At 53.8% G+C, this 14621-nt stretch overlaps 4 protein-coding genes across 4 annotated transcripts; 1 reads left to right on the top strand and 3 right to left on the bottom strand.

The window, feature by feature from the left end:
* Nucleotides 1-62: 62 nt before the first annotated feature.
* BDZ83DRAFT_650755 (putative aryl-alcohol dehydrogenase) lies at nt 63-1232 on the top strand (the record flags this gene model as incomplete). The annotated part of the gene is made up of 1 exon (XM_060510399.1): nt 63-1232. The coding sequence occupies one exon, from the start codon at nt 63-65 to the stop codon at nt 1230-1232; it is 1170 nt and encodes a 389-aa protein (XP_060366195.1).
* A 2182-nt stretch (nt 1233-3414) lies between these two features.
* Nucleotides 3415-5044, bottom strand: BDZ83DRAFT_575082 (uncharacterized protein; the record flags this gene model as incomplete). Its single annotated transcript, XM_060504775.1, has 2 exons — nt 3415-4724; nt 4804-5044. The coding sequence occupies 2 exons, from the start codon at nt 5042-5044 to the stop codon at nt 3415-3417; spliced, it is 1551 nt and encodes a 516-aa protein (XP_060366194.1).
* A 5252-nt stretch (nt 5045-10296) lies between these two features.
* On the bottom strand, nt 10297-11700 carry BDZ83DRAFT_650751 (uncharacterized protein; the record flags this gene model as incomplete). The annotated part of the gene is made up of 4 exons (XM_060510398.1): nt 10297-10418; nt 10641-10692; nt 10908-11033; nt 11602-11700. 4 exons carry the CDS (start codon nt 11698-11700, stop codon nt 10297-10299), a joined length of 399 nt encoding a protein of 132 aa, XP_060366193.1.
* Nucleotides 11701-13683: 1983 nt separating this feature from the next.
* BDZ83DRAFT_272484 (uncharacterized protein) lies at nt 13684-14620 on the bottom strand. The gene has a single exon (XM_060502068.1). The coding sequence runs from the start codon at nt 14517-14519 to the stop codon at nt 14022-14024; it is 498 nt and encodes a 165-aa protein (XP_060366192.1). The 5' UTR covers nt 14520-14620; the 3' UTR covers nt 13684-14021.
* Between the last annotated feature and the right edge of the window lies 1 nt (nt 14621).

Raw genomic sequence — 14621 nt, 5'->3', positions numbered from 1 at the left:
TCTAAGTTCCCTTTCACGAACACTACCAGACGCCAGCACACGACTACAAGAAGCTCGCCAATATGGCCACCGAAAGCGCCCGAACGCTCTTCTTCCCGGCACCGGACCCGCCAACACCACTCGCCCGCTACCGCGTCCTCTCCCCCAATGCCGCGATCCGCGTCTCTCCTCTTCAGATGGGCACGATGTCCCTGGGGACGGCCTGGTCAGACGGCATGGGCCCTGTCGAGAAGAACGCCGCCTTCAGCCTACTGGACGCCTACCTCGATGCCGGCGGCAACTTCTTCGACTGCTCCAATGGCTACCAGCACGAGCAGTCCGAGTCCTGGCTCGGCGAGTGGATGGAGGTCCGCGGCGTCCGGGATCGCTGCGTCGTCGCGACAAAGTTCTCGGCCGACTACCGCATGCACGCCCTCGGGAAAGGTCGCTGCCCGAACGCGGGCGGGAACTCGCGCGCCTCGATGCACATGAGCCTCCGCGACTCGCTGGCCAAGCTGCGCACCGATTGGATCGACGTGTTCTATGTCCAGTGGTGGGACTATACCGCTTCCATCGAGGAGGTCATGGACGCGCTGCATAACCTCGTCCAGCAGGGTAAAGTGCACTACCTCGGCATAGCAAACTGCCCGGCCTGGGTCGTCAGCGCGGCCAACACGTACGCGCGCGCGCACGGCAAAACGCCCTTTTCCATTTACCAGGGCTACTACAGCGTCATCATGCGCGACATGGAGCGTGACATCATCCCCATGGCGCGGCAATTCGGCATGGCCATCGCACCCTACGGCGCCGCGGGCATGGGCAAGTTCAAGACGCGGGACATGATCGAGGCGCGGCGGCGGAGCGGCGACGGGCAGGCGGCGTTTCGGCACCTGGCGGACCAGACGGAGACGGAGATACGGGTGAGCAAGGCGCTGGCCGAGGTGGCGGAGGAGGTGGGCGTGACCTCTATCACGGCCGTGGCGCTGGCGTACGTCGTGGCAAAGGTGCCGTACGTGTTCCCCGTCGTCGGGGGCCGCAAAGTCGAGCAGATGCTAGACAACATCGACGCCCTCACGATCCAGTTGTCAGAGGCGCAGATTGCGTACCTCGAGAGCGTGGAGAAGTGGGAGCCTGGGTGGCCGTACGATGTCATGGGGTGGGATCCTCACGTGTCGGGGACGCCGGCTCCGATCATTGCTGCTTCGGCCAAGATGGACTTTGTGAGGCGGCCCAAGGCGATTGGGTATGATTGATGAAGAGGTATCTGTTTCGTTGCGTTTTGGGCGCGGGTATTGGGGGTTCTTTGGGGGTTAGGAGGCGTTCTGTTGCAACTCCGTCCGTTGACGGAGGTTTGGGGTGATTGGAGAATGTGGCAGAACAGGCATGCTGCATTAACGGAGTGCCAAAATAATATTGCTTTCCGTGATTACTGAGCTCCAAGATGTAGCCTCATCGGAAGATCGCATTCCATCCATGGGTAAAGAGGATGCTGATGACTTACATTGATGGCATGTTGGTAGGCTTGGACAAGACGTATACTAGAAATATGAGGCATGAACACAAAATATACTAAACATCCTCAAATGAAATATAACGGCCATTATCAGACAATTTGGAATTTGCAAACATTCTGATTGATCCGTCAAATACCTACTGTAAAATTGAATCACACTGGCAAAGCTGATCCTCAGTTGACAGGTCTTGCACCATGATTAGATACCTTGCCTACTGCACACCCGTATTAGCGCGGTCCAGACCACATTAATGCGCAGTGGCTTCCCCTCAGGTCTCAGATTGCCGATATAAACTAACCAATGGAGAACAAAAACCGTTGAAAACGACTCACCTCTATCACGAATTCCCTGATGCTCCTCAGGGGCGGTGGTGGCAACGGCCACGGCAACGCCAGCGACTTCGCCACCGCCATCACCACCACCACCCGTCTCAAAGACCCCACGCGGCGTCCAAGGATCGTCGGCGTCGCTCTGGCCCAACCAGCGCCAAAGGGAGTACCCATTGCGGGCCGGACCCGTGCCCGAGGCCGCGGGTGCGTCTGGGGCTGCGGCTGCGGCTGAGCGTGCTTCGGCCCGTTTGCCGATTACAGTCGCCGTCGTCGGCCTTGTCGTCGAGAGTCTGGGTACTTTGGCCATGATGGATGGCCAAAGTTTCCTCGAGCTTTATGAAAGCTGCGACCCCGTTCAGCAGGTTTCCCCCTCCATACGAGAGCCTCTCCAAACCCAATCTCATTCTCTCGACGGAGCCCAGAGCACTGGATGACTTACCTCAAGAGGATTTCCGGAGTGCGCTCGCGGATCGCAAATCTTGCTTTCAAGGTTGCTACGGGTTGGCAAGCATTGCCTGCCTAGAGAAGGCTTGGGAATGGCCCATAAGAATGAGCGATAGTCTTGGAAATGCTGGTAAACCACCAAAACTTAGTTGAAGAATCTGTCAATGTCCAGACTGCTATCCAGGAACAACGCTCGTCTAAACAATACCCTTTAAGTAGCAATCACAGAGTAATCCATCTGTGGACATAGGCTCTCACACCCTAATTTCCAACCTCATGCCGCTTCCCGAAGAGGCGCCATGGGTCGCTTAATTTTTGTAACCGGACGATTTGACCCAGCGTTCTGTACCAACGACAAACGACTTCTGTCAGGTAGTACGAGTTCCAAATAGTTTGACGTGCGCTGCAGCTTCCCACTGCGCTAGGGTTGGTAGGATCGACTCTCATATGACAGCGAAAAGCGATGGCGAAAAGAATGTTTGCTTCCAACCGAAGTCAACTAGCCATCATTCATGCCAAGTACGGAGCAAAGGTTCTGCATGATCTGATGTCGAGGTGTAATACGCAACGAGCGGGAACCCGCCCCAGATAATGCTGCTGCGAGGTGACAACTTTGCGCTTCACCTGAACCAGTATTGGTGAATGGATAGTCGCAGGTCGAGGACCTTGTTTGTACTTGTTGCCGTACGAACATGCAAGGTGCTGTTTGTCTCTTGGCGCAACGCGCTACTCCTAATCAGTCAAAAGTCGATGGGAGGGAGGGGGGGGGGGGGGACAGGGCACGGAAATAGAGAGAGGTGGATGCCAGGGTTGCAATGCAATGAGCTTGATTTGATTCTATCCATCGCATTTTGATATTCGCCATCAGCCGTAATGGAACACCTCTTTCGTGAGCGACGCCTTCCTCCTCTTTTTGGCCATCCCTTTGCCAATTCGTGTTCCCATCCGATACCTGGTCCGTTCCGTTTTCGCCCGAATCCGTGGCCTAAGGAAATGTTGATTCGAAGTTTTTCGAGTCTGGTCCCCCACAAGGTGATTACCATTATATACTATATTGTTTCGCCAGCGGGCATCGCTAGCTGCAATACATGTGACAAGTTACAAAGGAAAATGACTTTTGTCTGTTTCGCAAGAAAAAATGAAAGTGTTCATGGCCCTACAGGGGCATTGTAATATTGTACAGGCACCAGCGGCCAATCTGTTGTCATTGGCGTGGGTTGTGGTGCATTTTCGTCGACGACTGTGCTGGAGAAACTCTCCCAGTCTTCAAACGTAACCATATTTTCAGGCATAAATTGGAAGTTCATCGGTTGGTTTTCTTGTGGTGGCGGCGGAAGCTCCCTATCCAGCGATGCACGGCGAAGAGGTTCCGTGTGCGCGCGCGGCTGTTGGGTGTGGAATAAAGGCTGCGGCATCATTGACTGAGCCCTCATCTGTTCCATGTACGGTGAGGGCGATGAATCCTGTGATGCTAATACCGGAGGTTGAGGGGACTGAGTCGGAAGAGTCTGGGAGGGTATCGATGGAGGAGGAAGGAGAGGCTGAGGGGGGTATTGTTGAGGAAGAGCAGCAGGAGGGGCGTAGCATTGAGAATACTGCATTGGCGGCGAGGCCGGAACGGGAAGGTAAACGAGATCCGCCAGCTTGTAGGCAATCAAGACGATAGACTCGGCCTCGGAGCTAGACCCAGAGAAGAATTCGAGCAGATCTTGAAGTTGGCCTGGGCTCTCATTCTCCATGAAACCCTGCGCTCGACCAGTCTGTGTAGGATTCCAGCTGAAGTTTGGCTGACGTCCCTGGAACTCATTGGCCTTGGACATGAGCACATCTTTCCATGCCTCGTGGATCAGGGGCTGATGCAGGAGACCGTAGATAACTCTTGAGTGCATCCAATCCGACTTTGTCTTTCCTGATTCGAAGTGTCTGGCGACGTGCTCGACATGACGTTCCCTCGAAGGGTGCAGGGCCGAGCAGAAGCCACAAGCCCAATACTTTCTCCTCTTCAAGTACTTAACAACTTTTTCAGAGTGCGGGCATGACTTGCAGCCGTGCGAAGCCTTGTGGTGCTGGTTGAAGGTGTTGGCTCCCCAGAAGCTCCTGTTGCAGCCAGGCTCAGGGCAAGGATACTTCTTCCAACGCTCATGGAACTCCTCCTCGTGACGCTTCCAGTCGTACTTGCGCTTGAATCTCGTTTCGCATGAGGTACACCAGTAAAAGTTGAAGCGCCCTGGGCCCCACCCTGTCTGAGCGCTTGCTACCTGGGGGACGCCTCCAGGAGCTGCTTGAGGCGCGCATTGCTGAGTGGAAGGGGTCTGCGAAGTTTGGGAGTAATGTGTCGCGACGGTGGCGTTGGAGGCAGCGGAGCCCATGGACCAGATACTTGCATGACCAGAAGAGCCCGAGCTTGTCGATGATACGGAGATGCGTGGTCTATGACCTATTTGGCCATGACATATCGCTGAACGAACAAGAGGGAAGTTAGCAGGGGTGTCCTGTTTCCCACAGAGGGCAGATGATATGAGAGCAGTGGAACAAACCTCGTGTAGAAGCATCCTCCATTGCGACATCCTGCGGTGCATGTTGTTGTTGGTGTTGCTGCTGTTGTTGGTGCTGAAGCTGAAGCTGTAGCTGTTGCTGCTGTTGTTGTGCCGCCTTGTCGCCAGCCTCCCACATCTGCAACAATGCTTCACGGGAAACACCAGAGCTCTTCAGAGCTTCTAGAGTTCGTCTAGCATCCGCCAGCACGTCGGCTGCGGCATCCTGCATGGGGTGATCCATCTCGACGGCTTTCCGCTCTCCACCCTCACTCGATGTGGTCGGATTGGGAGCTTCGCCGGCGTTCTCGGGTCGGGCGTTGGGTGTTGTGGTTCCACGGAGAAAGCCTTTTCTTGGGGCGATTCGTCGCGAAAGCAAGGATGAACGTATGCGAAGGGGGTTGTATCGACGTCGGTGGTTATAGCTGCTACGATAGATTTTGGTAGAGAGGTTGCTGCGTAGTAAATGGTTGATTGGCGTAGAGGTATGAGCGAGAGGCGGAAGCTAATCAGATGATGTGCAGAGCGAGCCTGGGTTAATGCTGCGAGAAGCAAGATGAGTTGAGAAATAAAATAAAAAAAACAGGATCGAGAGAAAGAGGTTGGTCGAAAGCTGGTGAGGTGTCTCTCGGAGATATAATAATAGGAAACGAGTGTGGGTGTGGATTAAAGGGTGTTGTGGTTGGCGTGTGATGAGGTCGGAAAGGTGAATTGAGGTGAGGTGAGAGGTAGGTGCGGGAGGTGCGAGGTTAAGATCAGATTCCGGACGGGAAAAGAAGTTGGTGTTGGAGTTCGGACGCTTTGGTGGGAAGCGAGAGGAGGCGGAGGAGCCAGGAAGGAGGGGAGGCGTGTGCTTTGGGATCCCAGAGAGTCCACACTGGCACACAGAGCCAGCGCCAGAGAGGAGCAAGAGCAGGAACAAGAGCAAGAATCAGAGCCAAAGCCCAGCACGGAAGCTTGGGCGAGTTAGTCAGGGACCTAGCGCGGAGAGATGGAGCGAGAGGGAAGAGCTAAGGGGCCGGGTACCTTGGAGGAGAAGAAAACGAACGAGAAGAAGGAGGAGGCGTGGGATTGGAGAAGTGTGAGGCGTGCGGAGAGTGAGCAACGAGGTTGCTGCTAGGAACGAGGCGCGAGGAAAAGCGGGAGGGGAGGGAAGGGGGTGAGGGAGGATCGATGAGATGGAAACAACAGAGGGAGGGAAACGAATTGGAAAAAAAATAAAATAAAAAAAAATAGCAGGTGCTAGGGTCGCAGGAGTTTGAGTAAGGTAGGAGGGAAGGCAAGGAGGGTAAGGTACTGTACTTTGTGTATAGAGTACGGAGTACTTTTTCGTACATACAGCAGTCGGAATGATCCCTGCTCGTACGTTGCGTATTGATTCTGGTGCGCCTCTTGCTCTTCTCTTGCTGCCCTGTTCTATCTGTACAGTCACTACTCATTACGCCCTCCCCTGCTTTCTGCTAAGGATACCTTGCCTCACCTTACGAATGCATCCCCAAGCTGATTGTACCTTATGTAATGTTCCAGGACCCGTCCGAATTGGCGATTGGAACGGGATCTGGCTCATCCACCTACCTTATCTTGTTCGATGGTAGTTAGCCAGGTTGGGGATTGGGCGGTCCCATTAACCGTATACGGCTCTAAACCACCAAAGATGAGGGTATTGGTAGGACAAGAGACAGTAAGAGATAGACAGATGCAGAGAGAGACAGAGAAAGATTCGCCGAGTGAGGTGGAGTGGGCTACGTGCCATGTTTTCGAGCCGGGTTGTGTGCGTGCGTTTTGCGCGTGCGCTTCCAATGTCTGTGAAGTGCGAAGCCGCTCTCTGCATATGCAGGCAGATACACCACACGATGGAAAGGCAGTCCGAACTTTGAAGTCGCTGATGCAGTGCTGCTTGGAATTGAATCCCCCCAATGGTACTTGTCAATCCCGTCCGATGTTTGAGCCCCAGAAAGCCCATGCGGCACAGAGACGATGACAGCAAGCAATGCTTTGTAGAAGACGCAGAGAAAAGACCAGAGATTTTTCTGTCCCCTGCTGCTTTCCTGCCCCCGGTGCGTATCCCTCTTTTGCATCTTCACAAGGTACGGGGGCCATTGCTGTGCAGAGGGTACTCCGAGATACTCCGTAATAAAAATGGTACAGAGACGCCGCCCCCATATGAGAAGTGTGTTCCGGCCTGACCAGTCCATTCGTAGAGCGCAATACCCGCTAACTGTGCCCGCTGGCAGCTCCAACGGGCATGTTTCACTCCTTCTGGACGACGGGCTGGCTTTGGAACGCAAGGCCCGTAAGGCGTTGAAGCAGGTAAAGTGCTGTGATGCTCCGTCTGTGCAGGTCTTGAAAGTAGAGGGGGGCGTAGAAACAAGGGGAGGAACTAGGGGGGTACAAAGTACCTTACATCTCGCAAGTTCGCAACTGAACTGTAAGAGGACCTGAGCATGGAGCAGGGTCGATCCCGCCATGAAACGAACCTCTCAGCGCGTCATCGTTTGCCGACTGCAGACCAACATCTTGTCCACCAACGGCGCGCTCGGCTCATACTCTACACCATCATTATGAAATAGACAGTGAGTGTCGCGCGTTTGATGCGGCCATTGAGACGATGGATTCTCTCACTTCATCTAGACACGCTCGGTTCAGCCCATTCTTGGGCTAGTCAATTTTTTTTTTATCTTGTCTTAGGGTGGAGGGGAGGGGCAGGGGGTGAACGAAAAAGCGGCAGGTTGTTGGCTTATCACAGGACGAACGTCTGTTTGTCCAAAGAGGATCAATCAACAGACCAGATGGGAATAGTAGGGACGAACATCAGAAACCAAGAATGGTCCGAAAGGTTAGAGAGACAGTTCAGCCTCGCTGGGATCAGGGGACTAAATTCATCTCATCCTCTTCGCAGTGTCCGTACATAATTCAAGCACATCCGTGCAATTGTATCCGTATGGTAGGAGACAATTGGGCAGTCGAATGCTTCATTCATCAGTTAGCTATGTTTAAGGGGGCGAGAAGTGCAGGAAAACAGTACTAAAGCCAAGGAAAAGGAAGGAGAAAAGATGTGAACGGGGCGGAGAGAGCTGAGCAGGGGATGCGCGTGATGATGTGATGCAATGGGACGGGACCTACGAAGAGTTGGGCCGTGGACGCCATATGGAATGGAATGCAAGGAATAGGGACGGGAACGGGAGCGAAAGAAAAGGCGACGAAGAAGAGAAACAATGGACAATGGGAGAGTGAGCCGAGGGATCTACCTGGGCCCAAGAGACGCGACTGGGATCATGACCGACAAGGTGAGAGAAAGGAACGGGGGTACGGAGAAATGGGGGGATAAGATGATCATGAAAAATTAATCAAGTCGGCACGTCAAAGCTCGAGCCAATCTCACCTTGGAACCTTGGGTCCAAGTCACCTTAGCACGTGCTTAGGTAAGGTTCCCCGAGGTACCTTACGTACACTACTCCGTGGACAGTACCTGAGTAAATGTAAGGTACCTACCTTCCTTACCTTTGGCTAAGGTAGTTTGGCATGTCAATCAACTTGAGGAAGGTTCGGTCCCAAGATATTCAATTGCCTTCGAGGTTGAATTCATCACATGATGACAGTTCAAGTCATAAACGTGAGTCGGGACTGCGTGGGGTCACCATTTTTCAGCTTGTTGATTTGACAGCAACATGCAACAGATTGTGACTGCTATTGGGCACTGTTGTTACGGGACCTCAAAGGCAAGCAATCAATGAATGCAAGCAACGGATCGAGGTCTGATTCCGCTGCCCGCTAGCAATAAAACGGCAAGGCACGTATGGCTTCCCGACGTCCATACCTTACCTTACCTTACTCCGTACGAGCAAATATCCCGTCGAACAGCTCCAGCCTCCGACCGCTAGAGGCACGCGCTAGGAAGCAAGCGAGAGACAAGCGAAAGATGCAATGGAAGAAGAAGCAACGGACAACGTATGGAAGGCAAGGGTCGGAAGAGCAAGGGGGAATCATGGCAAGCAGCAAAGTCGCAACTCCCGCGCAACCGTCTTTTTTGAATATGCGATGTCGGTGGTTGGCAATGACACCTCAGCGGCATCGAATGCACTTTCCTCCCCGACTGAGGGAACCTGTAAAAATTGACTTACCTTACATAAGGCAAGACTTTAGGTACCTACACTCCGTACACATCTTGAGTCTTGATGTCTCGACACCCCCCTCCCCGCTTTTCCATCGAGGCTAATGCCAAATGGACATGATGGAGGCATCGTGCACTCCGCGCCAGAGGCCAATAGAGTCTAGGGTCACAATTCTACCGCCATTTTCCTTTGCTCTCCCACGTTTACGTCGGCCGATGATTTTCTTCCATCTCATCCGCAATGAATTTAGGTTGTCCATGGTGGCGCAATGCACACTGCATCGTCGGGTAACGGGCTCCTTCCCAACGGCAAATTACCAGCCCCTCCCTACTCCTTTTTCTTCTTCTTCTTCTTCTTCTTTCTGACCGACGGATACGGATGTTGTCTATTGTCTGAGGTACCTTTTCTGGCCCTTCTCTTTTAGTCCAGTTTCTTCCAATACTTCTCCTCCACCCGCCGTGTCGACCCTGGCTTCTTCATCGACACTACTCAGGACCGATGCACCAATGCCGATGCTGCACAGCTGAACGATGATGGCGCAGCATCAGGCCCAGCAGCGCGGGGGCCAGAGGAGCGACTGTGTGTGTACTCCGTATGCCAGACTGCGAGTGTCTGGTCTGTCCGATGCTTCACAGACAGCCGCGAATAAACTGGCCAATTCAAGAGAATTCACGAGAGCCTACTCGGACGTTGACGATTGCCTCGCCATGATTGGCCAGGTTATCACCTGAAACAAATTCAGGACTGCTCACCGATACGCCACGGGGCGGCCCAGCGTTTCGAAACAAGAGCAGAGAGAGAAGCAGGCAATCCCATGGGCCGCAGAGGTGCTGGCAGCAGCAGCTACTGCAGCACATCTCACAGTACTGTACCAACACATGTACTGAACTGCCAGGTGCCTGCCTATCTATGCAGTCAGTGTGATCAATGGCCTGGGAATGGATGGGATGGCAGGCTGCGTGCCTAGAGTTTATTCCTGGTCCCAGACTTATGCGTCTTTTCTCGATGAATAGGGGCCTCTTCTTCCTCTCCCATGAAGGAAGGGGTATTTTTGTTCGGGGTCTTGGGGCCAAGCAGCCAAGTGGCCATGCTCGAAAGAGCTTCTTTTCGCTCGGAGTCGCCTCACCACGGCCTGGCACTTACTGTGTACAGTGCAGAAAGACGCTCTGAGACCCTCCTTTCCTCTGCCATCGCCCAATGCTCAGACAGCCGCAATCCCGCCCAAATGCATGGCAGGGATCACCCAGTGAGCTTCGGAGACCATGAGATGATGTGCAAGGGGAGTCACAAGAAGCGACAGGGGTTAGTGTCAGGGGCCCATTGCCGATTTGAGCCAGCTTTAATAACATGACGGGATAAGGATGGGAAGGATGAGGGGAAACAATTAGCCACAAACTTGGCTTTGATTGAATGGCGACTTTGATTGGACGGACAGTTGTTCACCATGAGTATCGACCCAAAGAGCCAAAAGGCTCCAAACTCCAAAGAGCAAGACATGACACAAACCTACGAATACATACGCCCTCACATAGAAGTTGCAAAAAACCTCTGCTGTGGGGCCATCTACGGCGACAGCTTCCCTCAGAGACGTTTCAACACTACTGTGTGCAACCACGAATACGTCAGCCCATCGTCCATTTGAGACTTGCCCAAGCTAAGGTACGGATTACGCATACGGAGTACGGATACAGAGCGCAGAGTCACCAACAGCGTACGGAGTATCCTTACCTCGCAAAGGATACATTTTTCTTTTCTTTTGGCCAGTGGTCACCGACTGTTGCTGATACGGGACACAAAGATCCAATACGATACGCATTGGCCGACTATCTTTTGCCTCAACGGAGGGTAATGTCTCTCGTCGTACCACGCCTTGCAAGTTGCGCCTACCCTCTTCTGCTACATTACCATCTCAACGTCCCTTTCTGCTGAGGTACCTGCGTCGCCGTTGCTAGCTTACAGCAGCTTCGCTAACGTCTGCCTCATCGTGCTTCTTACATGAATCTCCCAGCGGCACATCAGCTCCCGATCGGAGCTAGCGGCGCGTCTCACATTATCAAGTCGCGCTTGGAAGTTGGCAGAGACGCGGGCGTGGGGAGGACCTTGGTCTTGGTCCAAAAGAGACTAAGGCACGGAGTAGTGGGCACTGGGTGTGAAATGTGAATGTGATTGTCAACGTTGGATGGGAAGTGGACGCGGACGGGACGGTACCATTCGATTCGTTGCCAGGAACCGGCTCTTCTCATCGGCTCGTCTCGTCTTTTTTTGGACCTTCAACTCCCGTCAACCATACCTTACGTATACCCTCAACGCAGTACTCTACTTGGAGCGTCCAACTCGATCCGAAATCCTGGGCTGGGCACGGCCTACGTGATGTGGAATACACAATCGAGAATAGAAGACACGAAGAAGACGAGGACCGAATGCGAGGAAACAGCCACCCAGCCGACCAAGCAAGCCATGGTCGACTCTTAGTTGGATGGCGCGCGCAATCTCCCCCAACACGCCCACGAAGCCCACAGCTCTCGAATTAGCATCGACACATCTGACACCAACCACACTGCTTGAGCTGCGCATACAATCACTTTGTACAGCGGACTCGTGATGACGATCACGAGCGTGGTTCGACCTTTGAGTTATCAACGCTATCAGCCGGGCTCCGAGAAAGTCATTTCCTCTTTGGGTCACGCACGTACACATAGATGGACACATTCAGACTTTCAAGACTTTCAGACTCTGGTTCTCTATTGAAAGCGCCGGTGCCCCACACCGCACCGCCCTCATGTGTCATGTCCTGCCATCTCACGGCAACCACACTTGCAATGGAATCGCTCAAGTCTGCTGAGCGCGTTCGCTGCGTTCGCGAAGCGATCCGCCCGCGCTTGTATCCATACAATACCCTGCAGTTGGTCCTCGGAAAGCCGCCTCAGGGCAGGAGGCCCATCGTGGACCCCCTCTGTATGGATCCATGGATCTCTGTGCCCTTTTGTCGGTTCCTCTCTTCCACTATTTTCTGGATACCAGACTAGGAGTGCTGCTTGCTACTCGGAGGGTCGAGGCTGCATCTACTGGTCTTTCTCTCTACCGTCGCTGTCATGTTCCAATTGGCTCGGGCTCTTCCCTTTTCACGCACTGCAGTTGCCAGTGCATCCTTTCAGAATGCCATGTTGGGACGATGCCATGCAAAGTGGGTAGGATATGCAGGCGCATCGTGTGTCCTGCGTACGCACGTAGTGTATTGGGTCCTGTCGCCAAAGTGGCAGATGACTCGAGTCTCACATGAATGATCAGGGTTCGCAGTCCGCGCTCCATAGTTCGTAACTTCGTACCCCCTTGAGCCTTGGGAAGATATCGAGTGACGCGATGCACAGACAGTCAGTGGCAACACCATGGTGCAAACATTGGGACATTTCACACCCGCGGGCCCGTATGGCCCTGATGGGGCATATTGGGGGCTTGCCCAAGGACGAGGCTCGACCAACAACGTTTGCGCTATCTGATGCCGCTTTTTTGGTTCGCTGCTGACAATTTTTAAGATTGGCAACAGGATTCCGAGTGGTACCTATCGTGAACGAGCAGTACCAGGGGCACGTAGGAGAGAGGGCTCCTCTTTACTCACCCAAGGTGTTCGTACCTATTGAGTAAGGTGAGGTAGGCAAGATACCTTAGCGAGTCGCAAGGCGAGGACGACTACGAATACAAAGTACAAAGTATGTTCAGGTAAGGTGTGGTCCGGGCAAATTGCAATTAGCTGTCGACATCGCGAGGCTCGGCGACGGGTATATGTCGATGGACCTTATTCGCACCTTGCCTACCTTCAGGTGAGGTACCTAAGCATGGATGGGAGAAGCAGGAGCGAAGATGTCAAGGTGTGGGCTAGGTATCGGCGGAAGGTGAATGGAAGGTCCCTTGCTTGTTCTTACCTTACCTTACTGTACCTACCGGGTCTTCTAAGTTGCGGGCGGGCGCTCGCCCAGCTGGTCGGATCCGAAGCGCCGCCCCGTTATAACTTATGCCTACCTCCGCCCTCCGATGCGCCTGTGCCGTTGCCGTCCAATCCTTGTCCAGCCACAGACGGCCACCAAGCGCAGGTACGGAGTAAGGATACTTCGCAAGGTACTTTACCTATCTGTCAGTACGGAACCTGTGGAATATGTACTTCGTACCTCACGCGTCTGAATGCAGGTGCAGTTCGCCTCCACGTCGCTCCGCTGCTTCCCTGATAATATTTCCATCCACACGGGAGCTCTACTGCGTACAAGCCCCCGGTTAACCTCGCCTCTTCAGACGAACCGCTCAACCTCCTGCAGCACATCTCGAACCCCCCTCGTCCTTTCAGCTTCTCGTCTTCACTCCTCACCATTGATCCCGGCATGTTTCAAATGCATTTCCCCTTTGGGACGTTTCTTCGTTTTCTTCTTGCCAAACTCGCCATAGACATACTATCTGTCGGACGATGCATGAAAACCAGATGACTGGGCTGATTTCATCCGAATTCTGCCCTGGCATACGGATACATCATACTACATCAATGTCAAACCCGCAGAGGTGCACACAACGCAAAACGGCGCCAAGTTCCAACGACCGGCAAAACTCCGTCCACGGTACGGATACCTTTATGAAGCCATTTGCCTGACGAACCAACCAGGCCGACTCATTGTCATCCCAGCACTCGCTCGCAAAAGAGCATGGGGGCCCTTACGAATGGGGCCGAGCATCAGGGTCCCGCTGCCGAGTGGGCATTATTGAAATGTCTGCTCTTCTCCGACGGGACAAACGTGCCAGTTCCAGCGCTCAAGGAACAAATATCAAACTCTCCAAATCGGCCCATCATGAAAGCAAGGCGTCTCGGGCTCTCAGCATGTTAGGGGTCCGGATAAGCCACACAAGCTTGTTTGCAACTTTACGGATGGATGAATACCCTGCAAACACTCTATGCACTACTCCGTACCTTACGAGTACGAAGGCAGTTTGCCATCATCGTCCGTGGTCGCTTCATACTGCTGATATTGCGGGACGCTATGAAAATCCCCCACAGACGCCATCGTCGTCCACCCTTTTGCTCGCGCCTTGCTGGATGCGAACCCTATCACCGGGTCGTTGACTGATTACTCATTGTGAACGCGAGAGTCGGGACACTCCACCAACCCCTATTCGGGCTCTATCCGCCGGGCCGCCTTCTTCGACAGACTGGAGCCGCCAGCAATGGCCCTTCGGCGAGACTGGCTCAGTTCCCGCAAGGCCCGGCGCGTCTTGGATGGCACGCTGACTTAAGGAACCCAACAACCTTGGGGACAGCTTATGTCTACGCACAAAAGTCTCCAAGTCACTACAGCTCGCCATGGTGACTAGCGCCAATGACAACCACCCCCCTCCCCCTTGGAAGTTAAACCGAGAAAATACACATGGAAATAACAAAGGAGGGCACGGCCCAGGACTCGAGGCCGCCAACAATCCAAGACGAGCCTGGGTGATCCGAATCGCGAGGGGCCAAATTCTGACCGCGGCGGGCTCGGCGGTGCACAAAATGATTGAAAAAAAAAAAAAAAGGGGGAGGGGGGCCGACGCGCAGACTTTGAGGGTCCGAGAGCACTCAATCAGAGATCCCATGTTTGATGAGCCTGTGGGCTGGCGGCGCTCACAAACGGTTTAGCCGCAGCAGTTGGTGCCTCGTCAAGCTCGTGCCTCTGAGAGCCGTCCAACCGCCGTCAG

Source organism: Colletotrichum acutatum (assembly GCF_030867785.1).
Source record: "Colletotrichum acutatum strain CBS 112980 chromosome Unknown BDZ83scaffold_35, whole genome shotgun sequence".
Lineage (NCBI taxonomy): Eukaryota > Fungi > Ascomycota > Sordariomycetes > Glomerellales > Glomerellaceae > Colletotrichum > Colletotrichum acutatum.
This window is presented reverse-complemented; position numbering and strand designations above follow the sequence as displayed.